The sequence below is a fragment of the Mytilus californianus genome, unplaced genomic scaffold, assembly GCF_021869535.1.
Source record: "Mytilus californianus isolate M0D057914Y unplaced genomic scaffold, xbMytCali1.0.p SCAF_13, whole genome shotgun sequence".
NCBI classification, from domain to species: Eukaryota; Metazoa; Mollusca; class Bivalvia; order Mytilida; family Mytilidae; genus Mytilus; species Mytilus californianus.
Genome location: NW_026262615.1, coordinates 23,803,490 through 23,826,242, shown reverse-complemented (window position 1 = coordinate 23,826,242; position 22,753 = coordinate 23,803,490). Strand labels below are relative to the sequence as shown.

Genomic DNA, 22,753 nt, shown 5'->3' with positions numbered 1-22,753 from the left:
TTTAGTTATTGCCCTTGTACCTTGGATAGATAAAATATTTGCAACGCGGGGGACATTGGAACTCTATTCTTTTATTATTAGTTGTTATTGATTTTGAACTCGCTGTCAGTAACTGCGAGTACTCTCAGATTTGCATTGTGTCTCTTTGTTGTTTATAGGAATGTGTAGATACCCCGTTCGGCCGGTCTGTGTTTTTGTAAGATGTTTTTCTGCTTGGTATTTATCTGAGTTTTCATTGTTGTTCTTATGTTGTACTATTACACCATTGTCTAACATTATGGGAGTGTTGGCGCCTTCAAACATGTTTAACCCTTTCGCATTATATATATATCAGGAGCCTGTAGTTCAGTGGTTGTTGTGATTTATGTCTGTTATTATAGTTTTTCTTAAATTGTTTTATTATAAATTATGCCGTTTGTTTTCTCAATTGAGTTGTTTCATATTTTACGTGTCGGGGCCTTTTATAGCTGACTATACGGTATGGGGTTTCCTTATTGTCGAAGGCCATATTTTGGCTATAATTCCTTACATCAAGTTTATTTGAATGTCGATGGATATTTGTCTCATTGCCAATCATACCACATCTCTAGTCTTTATACAGGTATCTTTTAAAAAAGGCTGGTGTTAACCCTTTACCGGTTATGGAAAGTTTCTCGAAATTTTCTGTCACATTCATGTTAACTAGAATTTCGCGTGCTTTGTTGTTATTGATGCTATTGGAAGTACAACATATTAATTATAATTTTGCAAACAGTATAAATTGATATGTAAATGCTATGTAATTTTTCAATAATTCATTGAATTTCTCCGTACATGATTGACAGGTTTTATTCCATGAACTGTATTGCTTATGTCAACAATGATGTTTCATGACGAACGACCCTCATTGATCAATTGTGTGTTCACTTAATTTATACCGTGTGTTACTATGGAAATCAATATTTACAGTAGTAGATATATATAAACGAAATAATTGTGAATGATACATTATTTTTACTCTTAAAATAATTAATTACATAGGAACTAAACGGGTACACGGTTGCCAGACACAGACATTAGTGCGATTTTATAAATAGTCGTGTCCATGAACCAAATCCTGCAAAACTTACGTATGCCATTTCCTATACCTGATTTTATTACATGTCCGTAAATAGTTTCTATAAAGACTTTCCAAGTCTCGCTGTGAATCAGTATTGCGCCCTCCAATTTCAGGTTTATTTTATTATTGTTTTCTTAATGCAAAATTTAATGATCCATACAATTATTTTTTCGCTTTAGTATATATATTCGCTTAATTTTCTTAAACTGTTAAAACCTAATAAATTATTACACATCGTTATATCTGAAGGATTTTGCCAAAGTAATGATCTCTGGCAATCAAATAGTCTACTAGAAATTTCTTTTTTGATTTGATGATATTACGCTTGGAGTTTCTGATATCATTTTGCCATATTCGATTAGAGCCATACATCCTCATCAAGTGCTCTAGTTACTCATTTTTGTTTCCTACAATATTCGATTACAATTACTTATTAATCATAATCAATATAATTTTATCGTGTAACGTATCAAAGGCAGTGACACATTTTGGGGACACTACATCTACTGAATATGCAATACATTTATAGTTTAATATCTATTTCTTATTGATAATATACAATTACTGTCTTTTGATGAAGTAAATATGTGGTTTTATTGAATTTTGAAAAACTGATATTCACTGAAGCCGAAGTGTATATAAGTTTTTCAAAAGCCAATTAGACCAGGTATTTACCGACACAAAAGACAGGTATTGTTTTATTCCCTATTTCGAGAGAGTACCATATGTAATGACAATAATTTACCCTTACTAATTGTATATCAAACGACTTTAACAAAACTTTTTGCGTGGTGAATATACTTTTGTCGCAGGTGAATATGCCTATTTATTCAAAATCTCATTCATATAGAAAGTTGTATCAATACGGAATAGTATACAATTACTGATTACAATTACAATTACTTGATGAGGTAAATATGCGGCTAGCCATAAAACGTTCAACCCACCATTTTTTTTTTAAATGTCCTGTACCAAGTCAACAATATGGCAGTTGTTATCACATAGTCCGGTTTAATATATGTTGGGGTTTGTTTTTGTAGCAGTTCAGTGTTTCTATGTTTTTGTTGTTCTGTTTTTTTCCTCTTATAGTTGATGTGTTTCCCTCAGTTATGGTTTGTGACCCGGATTTATTTCAGTTAAATCGATTTATGACTATTGAACAGCGGTAAACTACTTTATTTATTGACTTTTGTCAGCCTCAGTGAATATCAGCTTTTCAAAAGTTAATAAAACCACATATTTACCGAAACAAGAGACAGTAATTGTTTTGTTGTCGAGCCTTCGCTCGACAAAGAGATAGTGATCCGGCGGCTGCGGTGGTGGCGGCGTTAGCTTACTTAAAAGCTTTAAATTTTAGACGGTGGAAGACCTCGATGCTTAATACTTTGTATATAGATGCCTTATGTTATGAGGTTTCCTTCTGTCATATGTTCAATGTCCTTTACCTCATTTTCATGGTTCAGTGACTACTTGAAAAAAAGTAAATTTTTTTTGCAATGTTAATTTCTTTCTTATTATGAGTAAAAGATAAGTATATTAAGTATGTGCGTACCTTGCAAGCTCATCATGCCCGTCAGACAGTTTTCATTTGACCTTGACCTCATTTCATGGATCAGTGAACAAGGTTACGTTTCCGTAGTCAAGTCCATATATCAGATACTACAAGCAATAGGTCTACTATATTTGGTGTATGGAATGATTGTAAGGTGTACATGTCCAACTGGCAGGTGTCATCTGACCTTGACGTCATTTTCATGGTTCATGATCAGTGGTCAAAGTTAGATTTTGTGTTTTGGTCTTTGTTTTCTAATACTATATGCAATTGGTAAACTATATTTGGTGTATGGAAATATTTTATGATGTACATGTCAGTCTCGCAGATTTTATTTGACCTTGACCTCATTTTCTAGGTTCATTGCCCATTGTTAAGTATTTGTGTTTTGGTCTGTTTTTCTTAAACTATAAGCAATAGGTCAACTATATTTGTTGTATGGAGGATTGTAAGGTGTATATGTCTGTCTGGCAGGTATCATATGACCTTGACCTTATTTTCATGGTTCATTAGTCAATGTTAAGTTTCCATGGTTAAGTTTGTTTCTAAGATACTATCAGCAATAGGTCAAATATATTGAATGCATAGATTGATTGTTAGGTGTACATGTCTGTCTGGCATGGTTCATCTGACCTTTTAATGGTTTATTGATCAATGTTTATTTTTCTTAATTAAGTCTGTTTCTTAGTAACTATAAGCAATAGGTCAACTATATTTGGTGTATTGAATGATTGTAAGGTGTACATGTATTTCTCGTTTGGTTAATCTTACCTTGACCTCATTTTCTTGGATCATGTTTAGTTTATGTGATACTTGTAGTAAAGTTTTATATTTAGGACTATCAACATAAAATCAATGGTAAGTTAAGAAGGCAAGACATTTCAGCGTGTGCATTCTTGTTCCATATTCCGATAGGAAACAATGTATCGCGTGCTTTTACGTGTTATTTAATTTCACATTCAGATATATTGATGATGTTCTTTCCATTAACAATCCAAACTTTTCTGACTGTGTTCCATTGATATATCGCCAGAACTAGAAATTAAAAAACAACTGACACGGCTTCCTCCGCCTCATTTTTAGACTTATACCTCGAATTTGACATGAGTCATCTCAGTACCAGAATCTATGACAAAGAAGACGATTTTGATTTTGAAATTATCAATTTCCCCCACCTTAGTAGCAATATAGCAACTTCACCTGCATATGGGATAAACATTTCCCAACTTATTCGGTATTCAAGAGCTTGCAGCTCCTACTCAGACTTTGTAAAACGTCACCAGTATCTGAGCAGAAAGTTCATGAACCAGGGTTATGTCTTAGAACGACTTGTCTTTTGACTAAATAAGTTCATAGGAAGGTACCAAGACCTTGTTGATAAATATTCCGTATCAACTTCACAAATAATAAACGATGGTCTTGAAGTATAGATTCTGGGAACTGACGTTGTGTATCCTTATTATAACGTGTTATATATTCTTTTTTTTATCGTTATGAATATTACTTTTATTGTTTAGTCTGTTTTTGGTGATACCTATTTAACCTGGCTCTGTACTTATACATCCCGTCATTGTCTTATTTTTCTATGGTACAATTTTTGTATTTTTGGCTTTCATTTTTGCTAATGTGCTTTGTCTATATGCCTTTTTGTGTTTCTTTGTTACATTTAACCTGGCTCTGTACTTATACATCCCGTCATTGTCTTATTTTTCTATGGTACAATTTTTGTATTCTTGTCTTTCATTTTTGCTAATGTGCTTTGTCTTTATGCCATTTGTGTTTCTTTGTTACATATTCGTTTGTTTTTATAGTGATTCAGAGTATAACACAATGTTGACTGCTGTGTCCCTATTTTTGGCATTTTTACCTATTATATCCGTTTTGAATTTTAATCGGAGTTCAGTATTTTTGTGGCTTTACTTTCTTTTTTAAATGACTTATATTTACTAAAACTAATTGTACATCAAACATTTTACCATAACGTAACATGTAAAAGCGCATGACGTAAAGCACGGTGAAATACACTTTTCCTCAAGTAGATATGCTGTTTTATTTAGAGTCCAATTCGCACAGATTAACCTACTAAAATAATACCAATATTCAATAGTTTGTAGTATTTATAACTTTGTTGAGGTCAAGTACTCCAATGTACTTCAAATTCACGTGTCTACGATAAGCAATTATATGTGATCTTTTAAAAAGCGGTTATGTAATCTTAAATCAAATGCCTGTGTTTTCTTATTCTTCTTTTCAAAAAGCAATAACATCATAAAAAGGTGTCATATGGCAATTATTTTATTTTATTGAAATTCCAAAATCAATGGATTTAAAAATAGCATAATGATATTTCTGATAATGTATGTGATTAAATTTGCCGAATGGTACTAGAATTCATTCTACTTTCAATAAACATTTGTGTATTTACCATGTTTAAATCATGTTCAATTTAACAGTCAAAATTTCTTGTTTATTCATCATATATATATATATTAACGATTTATGAATATAAGCTGCATCCATTTTTAAAAAGGATAATTGTAAATTGTGGTTTTAGTTATTATACATTTTTCGAGAATATCCTTTTTCAAATATTTTTTAATCTAAATCGATAGAAGCTGACAAAACTGGTACAAGTTTAAGTACTCATGCCAATACAGTTTTCTTTATAATAAGCTATGAGACTACAAGCCTTTACTTGTGAAACTAAGAATAGCCATTACTTTGAAATTACCACGAGAAAATGTTGGGCACATTGCAGCACGATGGACGCCAACTATTATTGACATTGTCGTCTTGAGGTCAAAAATAAGTATATTTGTAGTTGATAGTACAAAAAGTATAGCAAAACATTATTTCATATACACTTTTCTCATAAAGTACCATTTAGAATGAATCATCTTGAACGATTCAGAGAAACCCGTGTATAAATTATCACAATTAATTTTTAAAAACAGGGAATTAAATTAAGCGAATCATTTAGATCAGGTAAAGGATTAATTCGATTGGATTGAAACTGGTTTTCACATATCATCAATTTTTTTTTTCTCAGTTTAAGTCTATAGGCGTTAAAAAACTGATTTTGACAAAGTCTACTTAAATAAGAAAACAACTGTACAGCAATACACAATATCCTTAATAAAGGAAACCAATACTGTGACATAACACTGTACAGCGCTGAATTTCCCCACACAAGCGTGTAAGAGAGTTGAAAATCACATTCAATATAACCACCTTTGGGCAAACACTTTGAGGTAAAAAATGTGTGGAAGTAGTGAATCGTGCTCCCTTTTCCGTTATAATGAGCTTTAGCTTGCAGTTTGTAGTCATGGTATGATGTTTCAATGCATTATCCGATAATATAATAACTCGTTAGTGCATTTTGTAGAGATTGTCCAATAACAATTATGAAAACATTCTGTCTCTCGAAATTTGTTATATCGCTGGATGAATCTAGCTACACATTTTTATATGCCTACTTTTTTACATATATTTGGGTGTGTCTAAGTGCGTTTAAACCTGCACAAATGAAGTGTTTGTAGGTACAAGACTAAGTGTAGATTCTGACGGGCATTTACTTTTTGCAGATTATCAAAAGTACGACTTTTAGGCGGAGATAATTCCTAACTCTCTGAGTCGGCATCACATTAATTGGCTTATACATGTTATAGACTTAATATTGGCAGCACGTTGTGGTAAACCGTTGTAGAAATTAACAGTATAAGCCGAAAACCGATGAATATTTTTGTTGCAGACATTAATATTTGTCCATCCAGAATGACACAATCATCAAACCATTGTATGTTGATAATTTGTTGTAAACACGTGAGGCGTACGTCTCAAAATAAAGGTGACTCGATTCACTATTACCACACATTCCCCTACACCAAATCTACAGTGTAACCGTCTAAATAACCTATCCATTATTTGTGTCTGCAGTACTGTGTTCAAATTTTTGTATTGTTGTACACTTCCTTACTACTGTATTTGACTTTAAACATTCACAATTTGGGGTTCTCAGTCCACTTCAACTTCGTACATTATTTGGCCTTTAAAACATTGTTTGTTTCGAGTGTCACCGATGGGTGTTCTGTAGACGAAACGTGCGTCTGGCGTACAGAACTATAATCCTGGTATCTATGTTGAGTATATTCCTTACGGCAACGCTTTCTAGTGGCGTAGGAAATGAACGTCATTGCCTTAGGTTTTATTTATTTCTGTGCTTGATAGGGATATGCCACGTCAGGTCTCAAGAATAGTGCTTACTATTTAGGTCTACATCCAACAAACGCAAAAAGTCGTATTACTATAATTCAACACGACTCCCTATGACAAGGTGTTTACCTACTGTTAGTTTGATTCACATAGGTTTGTTTTTTGTTTTTGTTTTCGCTCGTGCATATTCTACCTTCACAAAACAAAACCAGTTAAATATTGTTTTATATCGACTTCATTTAATTGTATTACAAATTGCTTTCTGTGCTTTTAACAAGTTACTTGACTTAAATTAAAAATACTTAAACATAAATGGTATAACAAAGCGTTTGACAATAAGAAGTTAATTTTTGTAGATTTTTTATATACTTTTTGGACTTATTACATGCTTTTAATGGTCCTTTCAATTTCAGTTTAAAGTTATTAAAAAGTAGCTATCTACATAACACTTCGACAAAATCTTAAAAGGTGTACATGTATATCACAAGTTTTCTTATTTAATCAAATGGTTCTTTGAAAAATATAATTGCAAATAAATTTGCTTTAACTAATATAAAACAGTGCACTTTACTATGAAAAACATCTAACGCTTGTACATACGTCTATCCTTGTAGTTAGCAAACATTAAGATTCAAACGACATCAACAGGAATTTGGTGAAACGCTTTGTCTTTGATGTTAACAAGGGAGGGAGTTAAAAGTGCCAGTGGTATTCGAAATATATATCGGGAATTGCTTAATTTACCGAACGACCCACCTGGTCTTTCAATGTCAATGAAATTTGGATATCCCTTAGACTGAGTATAGATACATTTCCTATAAGAAAGATTTTCCAAAAAAAAAAATAACTTCTGATATACGCAGGACTTAGAGAGTCACTTTATAATATATGTATATATACAAATCTAAATTGAAAACAACGTTCAAACCTATGATTGCGTTGGATAGAAACCGCAATTTTTATACGTGTGCAACAAAACGCATTTGACTAACAGGTCGAACAACGGATGTTCTTAAACCCTGATGATTGCCATGGCGATTGCCAAATAAACGGAACACCAGATGTAACAAAATGGATCTTAATTATTTATTTAACAATTAACAGAAAACAATAAACTTGCGGAAAAGATGTTATACTGCAAACATAAGGTGCAATAATTGGTACATCATATTCGGATTTCGACAATTAATGTCTCTTCTGTGATATTAGAAATCGAAACGGTATTTTGAAGGCCATAAAATTTACCTCAATTTAGGATAGACTCTTGAATTTTGAAGAGTCGAAATAGGATGAACGGATCATATAAACCCGAAGGCAAATATAATACAAGCCCAAACGGAAAAAGCTTGCCGACATAAAGATAGATCCATAGGTTGTCTTTTGCAATATATTTTTAATATCAAACATGCACTTTGAGCTCTCCGTACATATTAGAGACAAAAAGTTCCTATAACATGTATAAACTCTTTTTGATGGTATCTGCATTAACAACATTCTTTCTATGTGCTATTTTGAATAGCGAATGAAAGATCAGAATGATATATTTAGCGCACCTGCACCTTTTTCCATGATTTTCGCTGATTTTTAATGTAAAGTGACACTCTAAGTCCCCTTTACATATCTTAAATGTATTTTTCAAAGATATTGGTTTGACGTTATTAATATCTATGCATATCATCACTGTAACCGATGTTTTATAGCCTCAAAAAATCAGGAAAGTGTCAATATTATTAAAGCGGCCGCAGGAGTCTTTTGCAATATATTTTGAATATTAAACTGACACTTTACGGCCTCTGTGCATATTGAAGACAAAACGTTTCAACGAATTCCTCCTAATAGAATCTTTATCATCATATGAACATTCCATGTGCTAAATTTCGTGATTATTGAAAGATCAAGAAGTTTCAAATATATTTTTAATATAAAAGTACTTTGAAAATGTTATAGTTTTTCATAGTTTCCAAAGCCATTTTTAAACAGTTAATGAATTGTTGGTGTTTTTCTCTGTAAAATTTAGGCGTTGTCATGTTATAAAATAATATTCTTGATTCATTTTCATCGTTTAAGATTGATAAGTCAAAATATTAAATCATAGTTCATGTAAACGGTTATATTTGAGTGCAAACACTTCCCACCAAACGTTTTTAACAAATTTAACCGTATCCGTAAACGGCTGTAGTTTGGAGAGAACGTTTACATTCTATATGATCCTTTTGTCGGTTTGTTGTTTCCAGTTAAATAAACAAGGTTTGGATCATAATCAAGAAATCATTGGACAAAGCTTTAAAATATCACACATCTGCAGACGATAATAGAATTCAAAAGGAAATGGAGATGTTTCAAAATATCCAGAGTAGGCGTTTGCAAAGCATATAAAAAAGAAGATGTGGTATAATTGCCAATGAGACAACTCTCCACAAGAAACCAAATGGCACAAAAATTAACAACTATAGGTCACCGTACGGCCTTCAACAATGAGCAAAGCCCATACTGCATAGTCAGCTAAAAAAGGCCCCGAAATGACAAATATAAAACAATTCCAACGAGAAAACTAACGGCCTAATTTATGTACAAAAAAAAACGTAAAACAAATATGTAACACAGCAACAAACGACAACCACTGAATTACAGGCTCTTGACTTGGGACAGGCACATACATGCAGCAGTCCGTGTCAGATTGATTGACCAAGCTCTCTCGATATCATTACAATAAAACAGAAAAACTATACTTATCAGTTAAAAATATTCATCCCTTTGGTTTTTTCCTTATAAATCGTATTACATTTTGTCATGCCATGGCCTGTTACAGCTTTATTTACGGTATAGGTTTTTCTCATTTTAGAAAGGTAACATCGTGTCCTTAAGTTACTGTTACATCGTTTGATATCTTTCAGATTAAAACCAAAACTCCTTGTTTTTATATCAATAGCAATCTAAGAACGGAAATTATTAATACACAAGACTGGGAATAGATAAATCATTATCAAAATGCTACGATACAGGTGCGGACCAGATGACATGTGTTATCAACGTACAAACATAACTCTCTGATCTAATTTCTTCAAATATCAATGATTACACAAAGGTGTGAAAAAGCGTTAGAATTTAATAAAAAAAATTATCCTGCACTTAATGGGCACAGCAGACCGCAACACATTACTTCTTTAAAATAGTGTCTTAATAAATATGCTTTTTAACATGCTTTATTAAAATGCTACTGCTTCATATTTGAGCAACCATAATAATAAGTGTAAATTAAGGAATTCCGAGAATGGGATTGTCGAAGATTGCACAATGAGTAAAGGGCTTTCCGATTTGTATTTTCCTTGTCTTTCTTTTTGTTCGAAGTCTATCCGTGTAGTCTTGATATGGGCATTCACTAATAACCTGTTAGAAATTTGGCCTTCGATATGCACTCAAATTTAAAGTGTATTCTGATATGCTCGTAATTTTTTATTGAAGAAATATATGGGTAAGGTGACGGTTATGTGGAGAGCTCAAATATGTTTATTGAGTCAAGTTAGAAAAGAGCTTCGGACAATAAAATTCATAAAGAGCTATTTCTATTTTTCGTTTTGATCGCCAAACTGTTTTTGTGTCGGACGCCAATATCATATATTTCAATGGTTGTATGATTTGTTAACATTTTCCTTTTCCATGGCTTTTTAAATGTTGTCATAAAGTGATAATGTTTCTCATAGTAGGAGACAGCAATATGGTGATCTGTAAATGTTTATATTCTATTTTTTACTCTTTTGACAGAAGTGGTTAGTTGTTTTTTCTTTCTTTTTTTTTTTTTTTTTTTGGCAATCATACCAAATTTCAATTTTTTCAATGTAAAGCCATAAAGGACTCATAACAAAAATATTTGTAATTAACACATTAGAAACATACATGTATCTGCACTTGACAGACATTGGACATTGTTAAATATTATCGAACCTTTCAATAACTAAGATTATAATATTGGACGGAGTGGACGAATGCTTATCTGATGATTTATTGCGTGGTGTAAGTCAGCTCTATCAAAAAAATCAGACTAGATAAAAATAGCACTGATGATTTTTAGTTTCTTAATAAGCCAATATAGAAGTTTAGGTTTTAAAATATTTGGCAGAATAGCGCTTCAGGCCAATACTCTGTTATGCAATAAAATTGTGAATGTAATTAAAGTACGTGTGTGACGATTGCTCGACCGATCGATAAGATATATTGCAAATTGCAGTGTTATCATCAAATCACGCAAAACACCGAAAGCTACAGTTCTTTTGGGGTCTTTGGACACAAGCATACAAGATGATGAACACAATTCCTTTTACATACACATCAGAAAATGAATATACATTTATTTAGCCTCTTGCAACGCTATTATTCCAAAAAATCTACAAAAGGTATTTGACTTACTTATATTTGGAAATGTGCTAGTTTTTCTCGCTTTTTGTTGATTTTCTTAATCATTGAACGTTTGAAACAAACTTTTGAAAAGCTAGTATAAATAAATGAATATTTTCACAAAATTTACGTAACGCTGTCAACATTTTTCAAGGAAAAGGAAAAGAGGAATATAAATAGAGACTATTCATAGAAACAGATTTCTGATCTTCTGTACAAAACTGTCATAGATGTCCATTTATTCATGCTCATAACAAGTTTGGGCCTTCTTCGTCTGAATCTCCATCCCTTTAAAAAACAATAACAAATATATAATTGTCGTTTTTAAGTAGTTCGTAAAATTGCAGAATGATTGCCCTTACAATATCCAGTACAAATCAGCACGTTTTGAAGATCTTACATTAATCTAAAAAAAACTGAAAATAACACGTTAAAAATTTCATGCATTCAATGCACTGGATTTATCATCATCAGGAACGCTTAAAGCATAATATTTCAAAGCTAAGGATGTAAAAGAATAAAAACAGTTATAGAGCTATATGACCAAAACAGGACCTGAAAAATAGCTAATCCATCTGTGTACAACTTTACCTGTGAAAATTGAAACCTTATATCTTTATAATTCAAAAAATTGATAAACGGACAATTATAACTATTTTGATCTGAGCGTCACTGATGAGTCTTATATAGATGAAACGCGCGTCTGGCGTATTAAATTATAATCCTGGTACCTTGATAACTATTTACACCACTGGGTCGATGTCACTGCTGGTGGACGTTTCGTCCCCGAGGGTATCACCAGCCCAGTAGTCAGCACTTCGGTGTTGACATGAATATCAATTATATGGTCATTTTTATTAATTTCCTATTTACAAAACTTTGAATTTTTCGAGAACCTCAGGATTTTCTTATCCCAGGCATAGATTATCTTAGCCGTATTTGGCACAACGTTTTGGAACTTTGGGTCCTCAACGCTCTTCAACTTTGTACTTGTTTGGCTTTATAACTATTTTGATCTGAGCGTCACTGATGAGTCTTATATAGACAAAATGTTCGTCTGGCGTATTAAATTATAATCCTGGTACCTTTGATAACTATAGAAAGGTTTGTTATAAAAACGAAACTATCCTTAAACAGTATAGAAGTATTCGGAAGCTTTTATCATGTTTATATTCATAAAGTGTTTATTTCATTTTCAAAAAAGATAGAAAGCGCATAACATATCAATGTAAATCAAAATAAATTATTATTTTGGTGTTTAATTTCTTTAATATTATAATATGAAATATGTCTAAAGTTGGTGTTTTCCGTTAGAAAGATGCAACTACCTCTTACAAAAATAAAGATTCCATCACTTCAACAAGTGTATTACGATATTTCTCTACTCAAGACAGTTAAATTTTAATATCTAAAGTGTGAGGCTTTGCCGAGCTTTTTAAATAATTAAAATTTAACTGTTGAGAGTGGAGAAATATCGTAATTCACGAGTTATAGTGGTGGAATCTGTTTCTCTAATGATTTTTACACTTCCTCTTTAAAGATTTGCAGAAAGTTGTGTTCTTTATATGTGACGTCATCAGGCATGGTCGCCTTTTTTCATGACGGCACAATAGGAAATTCAGAAAAAATCAAGAAAATTTAACGTCATAATTAAATTTCGACCAATCATTTGCTGAGAACAGATAATTCAATAGAGATGAGAAATATTTTTCTCACACCCCTCAAGAAATGTGAAAATAGCACAAAATAAGCTCTCTCTCTCTCTCTCTCTCTCTCTCTCTCTCTCTCTCTCTCTCTCTCTCTCTCTCTCTCTCTCTCTCTCTCAGAAGTACCAAATGGTTTCTGCAATATTTCAATTTCATTTTCTAACTGTCAAAATAAAATCAGAAAAAAACCGCACTGCTTTGAGTTCTAATTATAATTTACGGACTACGTACCCAAATTGATTTCCAAGCTCCAAAACTAAAGCTGCTATCCAATTAGCTCTTCCTCTTGCTTTCACCATCTGTAGTGCCATTGACATAGACAGAAGAAAGCTTTCTTTATTAGCCTCCAAAACCCGAACAAAAGAATGATGTTGCCCACAGTCCCAACGCCAGTTGCAAATTTGGTCGTAATGAGCGTATTTATTTGCATCGTTATATGTCATATAGTTCACAACTTTACTACATCGAATGTATCCTGTTTGCGACATGTAAACTGCAGTTTCATCTTTCGAACATACCCATTCTGCTACCAGGTCTTTGCTATAAAATAGAATTTATTTAAATAATGCTTAAGATCTTTTGAGTAAATCAAACTCAGTGCTATTTTTTTTTTTTTTTTTTGTAAATATAATATATATATATATATATATATATATATATATAGTGAGTAGTTAAAAAGTTGCCACCACCGTAGAAAGTCTTCACTCCAGACATTACGCCTTTATGCCAAATATCAATAGGCTTTTCCAAATTCAGTCTTTTTCTTCGGTTTTATCTTACTTATTGTATGTTTATTATGACATTTTGTGTTCATGATAAATCTTGGGTAAACGTGAAGGGCAGTTATGAAGCTAAAAGCCTAAACTGGACAATCATGTTTTTGTTCTGACTGGTAATGATGTCTTGTTGTTCTGACTGGTAATGATGTCTTGCCACTAAATCCATTGGATGTTGGATATGTACTGATTAATATTTTAGTCTTAGATACATTATTTTTTACTGTAGTTGTTATTGGCTTTGAGCTAGCTGTCAGTTTCTGCAAGTACTGAGTCACTCTTAGATCTGTAACTTTAATCTTTTTATATGTTTGTAAGCTTTGTATCGTTCTAATGAGTTAAGCTCTTTTCAACTGATTTTTATAGTTTCTTCTTATGTTGTGCTGTTACACTACTGTCCTAGGTTAGAGGAAGGGTTGGGCGCCCAAAAACATGTTTAAAGCAGCCAAATTCTGTATGTACATGTCCAAAGGAGCCTGAAATTCAATGGTTTTCGTTTGTTGCAGTATATCATACTTGTTTTTTCGATTATGTTTTATACATGAGTTAATCCATTGATCATATAAGGGCCTATTATAACTTGCTATGCGGGATGGGATTTGCTCATTCATGAAGGCCGTACGGTGACCTATAATTGCTACATTCTACGTTGTTTAGTTTCTTGTGAAGACTTTTCTAATTGGTCAATATACCACATGTACTTGATTGCAGGGCAACTGGTATAACATTTTAATGTTAAGCAAAAGTGTACAAATTGCCACAATTGATGACGTTTCGAGTATCTTAAAAAAATGTCTAAGAGAGGCGAAAGATACCAAAGGAATATTCAAACTTATAAGTCGAAAACAAACTGACAATGCCATGACAAAATACGAAAAATGACGAAAAGACAAACAATTGTCAGTTCACAAAACACAACACAGAAAACTAAAGTCTGAGCAACATGAACCCCACCAAAAATCGGGGGTGATTTCAGGTGCTCCAGAAGGTTAAACAGATCATGTTCCACATGTGGCACATGTCGTGCTGCTCGTTTAAGTACAAAGTCGGTTATATGTCTAATTTGGTAGGTCAAATTTGATGTAAAGAGGAATAGACTGTGCTTACGACAACTGGAACATACCCGTCGTACACTGTGGACACACAACTTCCAACTTCACAACATGCAAAAAGAACTTGCAAGATATATATATATATACTTTAATGTAATAAGATAATACGCTGATCGATCAAACCAGACCTTTATGTGTACTTGTAATATAAGTAATTCACAGCCCTTTTGTTGTAGTATAGTGTTAAATCATCGCCGAACAAAGACCTCCACAGGAACCCCATTCATTCGTGTTGATATTATTTTTTCTAATCTGAGCTTTGCACTTTTGCATAAGTCTCCTTCACAACGAACTGCGTTGACATAACTACGGTAAGCTAAATCCATATTATTTGATATTTCATAACAAACACCTAGAAGAGTATAGCACACAGACTTCTCATTTTTAGCTAAGAAATACTCATTTTGTATCGTACGACGCAAGTCCTGTAATGATAGTTTTCTTTTGTAAAAATCATTGAGATGATGGTAACACAAGAACTGGAGACAATGACACATTACAACAGGGGGAACTCTCAATTTGAAATCCTTAACTTCATACTGCAGTTCTCTCGGTATCAACAGTGAGCCTTTCAAAAATATTATGTCGCCTATTGTTGCGAGTCTTATCCTGTCCTTAAGAGTAATTTGTTGACAGTGCGCAAGACGTTGATACGTGCAAAACGTTTTAGACAGATAGAAGAAACAACCCAAGTACAACATGTCCGGTGAGCAACGAGATAATATAGAATCCACGATCCGTAATGCCACGTTATAGTTTTTTATTGCGTAAAAGAATGACGCACTCAACAACCAGCCCGAACCAGCGTCTGCCATTGTGCCATCACGTAATATTTTACGACTCAGAAAATAACGTTGTTTGTTCTTACTGAATGTGGAAAATAACATCTGTGTCACTTGTTGATTGAAAAATCCATGATAAAATTTGAATACATCTCTCAAAAACGCTGAAGATTCAGATAACGATATTTGTTTTAATAAAGCTAATATAGTGTAATATTTTTCCACATTCGAACTTGCAACGCATGCTATAGAAGTTAAAAGAATCTTGTAAAATAATATTTCCAGTTTAAAAGGCTCGTCTCTTTCTACATGTTCTACAACAGGAGAGAACGTTACAATGTCATTTGAACTCAACACTTTTTGAACTAAAGCTTCCATTCCGTGATATTTCATATCAGTAAATACAGACAACAAAGTTTTGTTATTTGATGTGTTAATTTTACCTTTGAACAAGTTTTGTTCTGGAATGAAATAGTTAGGTAAATAGCATACATCGATGCATTTTGTAAGTTTATCGAGGCACAATTCGAAACATGCCATCAAATTTGAAACTTGAAACTGGTCGATTGAAATCTCTTCAGAAACCCAAAACAAAGTCGTTTTCATGAAATATGAGCATAGAAGGTCTTTCACGTGGTCATTCTTGTTTATAACGTTTTTCAAGGTCATTTTCAGAAGTGAGTAACACAACAACTGTGTGTAATTGAATGAATGACATAGCTTTTTTTCTGCCACTGAAAATGATAATCTCCACCACAACTCCTCGTTTTCATTATATTTTGGACCTATTGGTACAAGTAAAATGCCGTATCTTGTAATACTTTCCACTAATCCATCAGATGGCCATTGCCATCGCCTTCGACGATAGATCCAGTTCACGGCTTCACAAGGCCAAATACGTGAGCGAAGACAAAATGCTATATCTTCATGTTGATAAGGGTCTGAGAGACACGGACCGTGAATTTGCCCATTACTTTTAGTTCCAAGCAAAAACTTCATTAATCTCTGACTTGAAAAATAAATACCTGTTTCTGTCTGGACTAAAAATGAAACACAAGCTTTATGTTTTGTTAAGAGTTTCAATTTGGCAAATCCGGGATATTTATTGCATTTTTCCATTAAAAATGTAGCATGTCCTGGCCTGTAAACTTCTTTCACATCTTGAACAACATCTATGTTGTGAACTATGTACATGATGTCAATGTCACTTCCTGGTAAATCAAGCCCTTCCGCTAGACTCCCACTTGATAACTTTGTGGTACCAAGACCAGCATTGTTGTCTACAAAATCATTTAACTTTAACAATCGTTGTCTTGATCTGACTACTTTCTCTGTACCTACTATTTTTTGTAAACGTTGGAAGCGGCATTTTTCTTTGAAGCAAAATTCAGAAGTGTGGCCTTTGAAAAAAATACAATTATTAATAAACTTAAACTTTGTATAATATTAAGTACTTTTCTTAATACTTTATAAGGATAATTTACATTTTTTTTTAGAAAATAATTGAGTTGTTACGACTAATTCTCATTTTGTCTTCATTCTTTCCAATCGATTAAAGTCTTACAAATATCAGTCTGCCTAAAATACAGATCTTTTGTCCAAGCTTTGCTTACAAGGATCTGACAACTCCCTGTTTTAATTTCTGTTATGGTAAATATTACTATAGCCAATGAAAAAATAGCCTTCAAATTTTTAAAAGTATAAGTGTATCAAAATACGACAAAAATAGAAGAACGGACCGTTTTCAGGTCCTTGTAATCATAGATTGGACATGGTCTGTATTTTAATCAGATTTGACAAATATGTAAAACTGGACGATAAGAAATAAACACATTTTGTTTAGGGGCCAGATGAAGCCCGCCTCCGGATGCGGGATTTTCTCGCTGTGTTGAAGACCCATTGGTGGCCTTCGGCTGTTTTCTGCTCTTTGGTCGCGTTGATGTCTCTTTGACACATTTCACATTTCCATTCTCAATTTTACAGAATAACAAATCATCTTATTCAAATCCCTAACCAAAATGTATGAATAAAACAGATTAATGACGATACGATCTAATGTATAATGTGGGAGTGGATATTACTGCTGTGGACAGAAGAAAGCTGAATATTTAAATTTAAATTTCCCAAATACTACAGTTTTAACAGATTTAAGATTTTAAGATATACTATATTATTTGGAAGTTGATATTACTTCATGGACAGAAGAAAGCTGAATATTTAAATATAAATTTCCCAAATACTACAGATTTTACAGATTTAATAGATTTAAGAGTTTAAGATATAATATATTATTTGGAAGTTGATATTACTTCTATGAACAAAAGAAGGTTGAATATTTAAATCTAAATTCAATTATCCCAAATACTAAAGATTTAACAGATTTAAGACTTTAAGATATACTATATTATATGGAAGTGGATATTACTTCTATAGAATCAAGAAAGCTGAATATTTAAATTTAAATTTAGATTTCCCAAATACTAAAGATTAAACAGATTTAAGACCTTATGATATAATATATTATTTGGAAGTTAAGATTACTTCTATGGACAGAAGAAAGCTGAATATTTAAATTTTAATTCAAATTTCCCAAATACTAACGATTAAACAGATTCAAGACGTTAAGATATAAGATATTATTTGGAAGTTGACATTACTTCTCTGGACAGAAGAAAGCTGAATATTTAAATTTAAATTTCCTAAATACTAACGATTAAACCGATTTAAGAAGTTAAAATATAAGATATTATTTGGAAGTTGATATTACTTCTATGGACAGAAGAAAGCTGAATATTTAAATTTAAATTTCTAAAATACTAAAGATTAAACAGATTAAAGACATTAAGATATAAGATATTATTTGGAAGTTTATATTACTTCTATGGACAGAAGAACGCTGAATATTTAAATTTAAAGTTCTAAAATACTAAAGATTAGACAGATTTAAGACGTTAAGATATAATATATTATATGGAAGTTGATATTACTTCTAAGGACAGAAGAAATTTAAATATTTACCTTCTGATTTAAACTCACAATCCTCTAAATACTCCAGGTAATCATTGCTAGTTTTATCAGGAAATCTTATATTTAAGATCGACTGCTCATGCATTATCCTTCGTTGCAAACAGGATCGGAATTCTCTTTCAAACTGATGAATGGTTAGACCAAAAATATCATTATGTATGCTTAGGTCGCCATCAAATGTTTGATAGAGAAGAGGAGAATTTTTTCTGTATCCTTTGTATCGGAAATGTTTTACTCCATACATTTCCCAATTCGTCGTTTTGCGTATACTGACAGCCGGCTCGAAATCACCATTTTGGCGTCTTTTATTATCGTGATCATCATTTAGGCGTTTATTATTATCGTCATCATCATTTATTACGCGTCTTTTACCATCGTTATCATCAAGGTGTCCATCAATATCATGGTCATCATTTAACCATCTATCATCATTGTGATCAACAGCTAGTCGTCTGTCATCATCGCGGTAGTTATTAAAACGTCCATCAGTATCGTAATCATCATTTAACCGTTCATCATCATCATGACAATCATTAAGGTGTCTACCATTACCGTGATCAGCATTTAGGCTTCTATCATCATCGTGGTCATTATTCAGGCGTCTATTATTACCGTGATTATCATTTAGGCGTTTATCATTATCGTGATCTTTTAACCGTCGATTACCTTCATCTTTTTTCGTATTCATTTAATGCAATAATTGTTGATTGGACGTAATTCTGAAATAAAATTTTCTTATGTTTGTATAGCTATAAACAACCAACTTTTTCAAAAATGACATTGAAACTTATCCTATTTTTTACAGATAATTACAACTTAATTGTACTCTTAGTTGCTTGTGTTCAAAGAACCAACGAATGTGTTTTTTTTATCTGATAAAGAGAGGCAAAAGATATCAAAGGGATATTCAAACTCATGAGTCGAAAACAAATTGACAATGCCACGGCAAATAAAGAGCTGCTCCATGAGCGCATGATACGCCCCCTCCCATTTAGCTTGTCCTTATGCTTTAATGAATGTATATGATCAACTAGAAGTACTTTGAGCACTTCTCAAATAGACCCCTCTCCAACAAAAAAAGACATGCACACAGTGGTACCCACTGACACATAACAAACAATTTGGCACTATTAAGGCTACATCAAATTTAACTAAGTGTTTGTGCCTCGATTTTTGAACGTATATAATTCTGTAACCGTCCAAAGTGTGAAAATGGACAGTTTATGACGATTTTTCAACCAATATAGTTCCGTAACTTCGCAAAGTTAAAAAAGAAATTTATAAAAAAAAAAAAAAAAAAAGAGGGGAGCTTATTTCAATAAATATAAAAAAAATCACCAAAGTTTCATCAAAACTGCTCAAAACGTTTTTTTTTTTTCATTCATTGTCTGAAAATTGGAAAATAACCCTTATTATCGATATAGTCTCAATACTCAAAAACGTAAAATCAGAAATTTATAAAAATCGAAAGGGAGCTTTCGTCAAAAAAAAAAAAAAAAAAAATAGATATAAACAATTCACCATGAAAATGGGTGAAGGGTTTTTGAGTTATTGTCCGAAGTGTTGACGACGGACGGACAAACGAACAACTGTATACCATAATATGACCCGTTAACGGGCGTATAAAAACAAAAAACGACGAAAAGACAAACAACAATACAGAAAACACAACATAGAAAACTAAAGACTGAGCAACACGAACCCGAGCAAAAACTGGGGATGATCTCAGGTGCTCCGGAAGGTACTTTTTTATTGTTAAACTGATGTTCGTTCTTCTTTGAGGAGAACTATTTTTTTTATCATAAAAGTGTTTTTTTATCAATTTTCTTCCAAATGAGAAAATTTAGAAACATGCAGGTAATGATGGTTCGACACTTATTTTTAAAATGCTTTTTGGCTATTCATGATATTTAAATATGATAATTCATTTGTCATAATATATGACAAAGATGGCTACCTAATTAAACTCAACTTAGATTTGTGTTTCATTACAATCACTGTTAACAAAACTGCTACATTCTTCTAGTCCATTCACAGATTTAAAAGTGAACACTGTGGTCGAATCAGTGACGCAATTTATTAATGGACTGTGACTTTGCTTTTTGGTGTTTTTTTTTTTTTTGTTTTTTTTTTTGCTGTGCATGTACTGAGTTTGTGTCATGGATGGATACCCCACATCCTTTATATTATAACACTTTTCATGCCTTCGAAACTTTTTCAAACTTATTAATAAATGTGTGATTTTTTTCTTATTTTATAATGTTCCCAAACTACGATGATCAATTTTTGCATTCGAATGTAAAAAAAAAAAAAAAAATAAACACGCAAATATTATTTCTACAAATTTCTGTAAAAATGCACAAACAAATATCGAATTGCACTTATTTGGAAAATTGTCGGTTTAATTTTGACTTATGTGTTTGAATGTCCCTTTGGTATTTCGACTCTCTTATACAAAAACATTGTGTTTGCTTTTTTCTTATATGCTTAACATTACACAACCAAAACATTTAATAGTTTCGTGACTGTCAACTTTTACCAGTGAAATGTAATGATACTGCATTCTTGCCTCTGCATGAGTATTCTTAGCCGTAGAAGAACAGTTTGGTCTTCTGTTCCTAAAAATGGCTTAATCCACGTCGTTCTATTGATATTCTTTTTTGTTGTAACACTAAATACTAAAGCATGAAAAATGTCTTTTCAAAACTGCAAAAGACTCATGGAAAATCGAACTTTTTTCCATAATTAATCGCGTTTTTTTTTCAATTATAATTGGAAATTGTGGAATTCAATGATTTAGCATAGTTAATAATATTTTTATTGAAATCATCAGAACTTACATTTATTTTGAAGTTTGCTTATCGACACACGTCCAATAGAATAGTATTCCTTCATATTACTTTAATCTGTTTGATTCCAAAAATTGCAATTAAAATTTATTTATATAGCCTCGTATCATACCATACAAGGAAATAAATTTAGGATATTTATATTGATTAGAATGTAACAGTGTCATAATCATACTGTAAACACTGATTAAAGAAATAAACATGTAAAAGTTTAAATTGATTTAGGTCTTATATGATAATGTATCTCGTTTAAATTTAGTGTGAAGTCTTCCTGTTCCTCGTGAATGTTTTCACCCAGGGTTTTATATTTATTGCCTCAGTTCCTCGTCTTTGTCTTCCTTATTTTTAGCTGTCTGTCTTTGTTGTCTTCCTTATTTTTAGCTGACTGTCTTTGTTGTCTTCCTTCTTTTTAGCTGACCTGACGTCATCGCTTGTCCGTCGTCCGTTAACTTTTACAAAAATCTTCTCTGAAACTACTATGCCAATTGAAACCAAACTTGTCTACAATAATATTAATTCCACATAGTTTAAAAATAGTGTCCAATCATCCCGCATTGCAACTAACGGTGTCGACATAGCTAGAAACAGAACATTGAAAAATGCAATAGATATAGAGAGCAATCTTTTTCAGAATCTTCAGAACTACCTACTGTTCTATTTACATCAACGCTCTCATACGACTTCTTATAGGATTTATTGCCCTTAATCCATTTTTTTTTATGTGAGCTTATTATCTTGAAACATAATAATAATTATTAATAAATAGAGAGAACGTTAAGAGCAAAAATTATCAGCAAGACAAGATCTACACATGAGTCAACATGGCCGAAATCGTCAGTCGACTCCTTATTGAAGTAATTGCCGTTTAATAACGAGTTTTAACATTTTTTTGTATTTTTGTATCTTGAAAACTATATAAAAACTAGAGGCTCTCAAGAGCCTGTGTCGCTCACCTGTATCTACTGTGGTTTTGGAAATCATGTAAAATAAGGTTAAAATCATGAAGATACCCTAATAATGATTGGGGCCAAGTTTGGTTTAATTTGACCCAGTAATTAAATTAAAAGCAGAAGATTTTTGAAAAGATTTACAAAAATTACCAATAAATTGCAGAAAATAACTTTAAAAGACAATAACTCCAATAAGATGTCAATTGCTAATTGGTCATGTTAACTTATTTGTAGATCTTTCTTTGTTTGATAGTTTTGCTGTTTACAGTATATCTCAATCTATAATGATATTCAAG

General features: G+C 32.2%; 2 protein-coding genes across 5 annotated transcripts in view; both read right to left on the bottom strand.

Moving 5' to 3' along the window:
• The window catches only part of LOC127723378 (uncharacterized), a 60,149-nt gene extending 38,580 nt beyond the window's left edge, over positions 1-21,569 (bottom strand). The window contains exons 1-3 of one of the 2 annotated variants that reach the window (XM_052229960.1): positions 21,499-21,569; positions 18,650-19,377; positions 14,738-17,031 (exon numbers count right to left, since the gene is read on the bottom strand). In XM_052229960.1, coding sequence (XP_052085920.1) covers positions 15,038-17,031; positions 18,650-19,346 — 2,691 coding nt within the window. In that variant the 5' untranslated portion in view covers positions 19,347-19,377; positions 21,499-21,569 and the 3' untranslated portion in view covers positions 14,738-15,037. Of the gene's footprint in view, positions 1-14,737; positions 17,032-18,649; positions 19,378-21,498 lie in introns of those variants that run through there. The other variant, XM_052229961.1, reaches the window with a different exon arrangement.
• Positions 1-22,753, bottom strand: part of LOC127723381 (peroxisomal sarcosine oxidase-like) — a 486,740-nt gene that overhangs the window by 342,927 nt on the left and 121,060 nt on the right. The window lies entirely within an intron of this gene.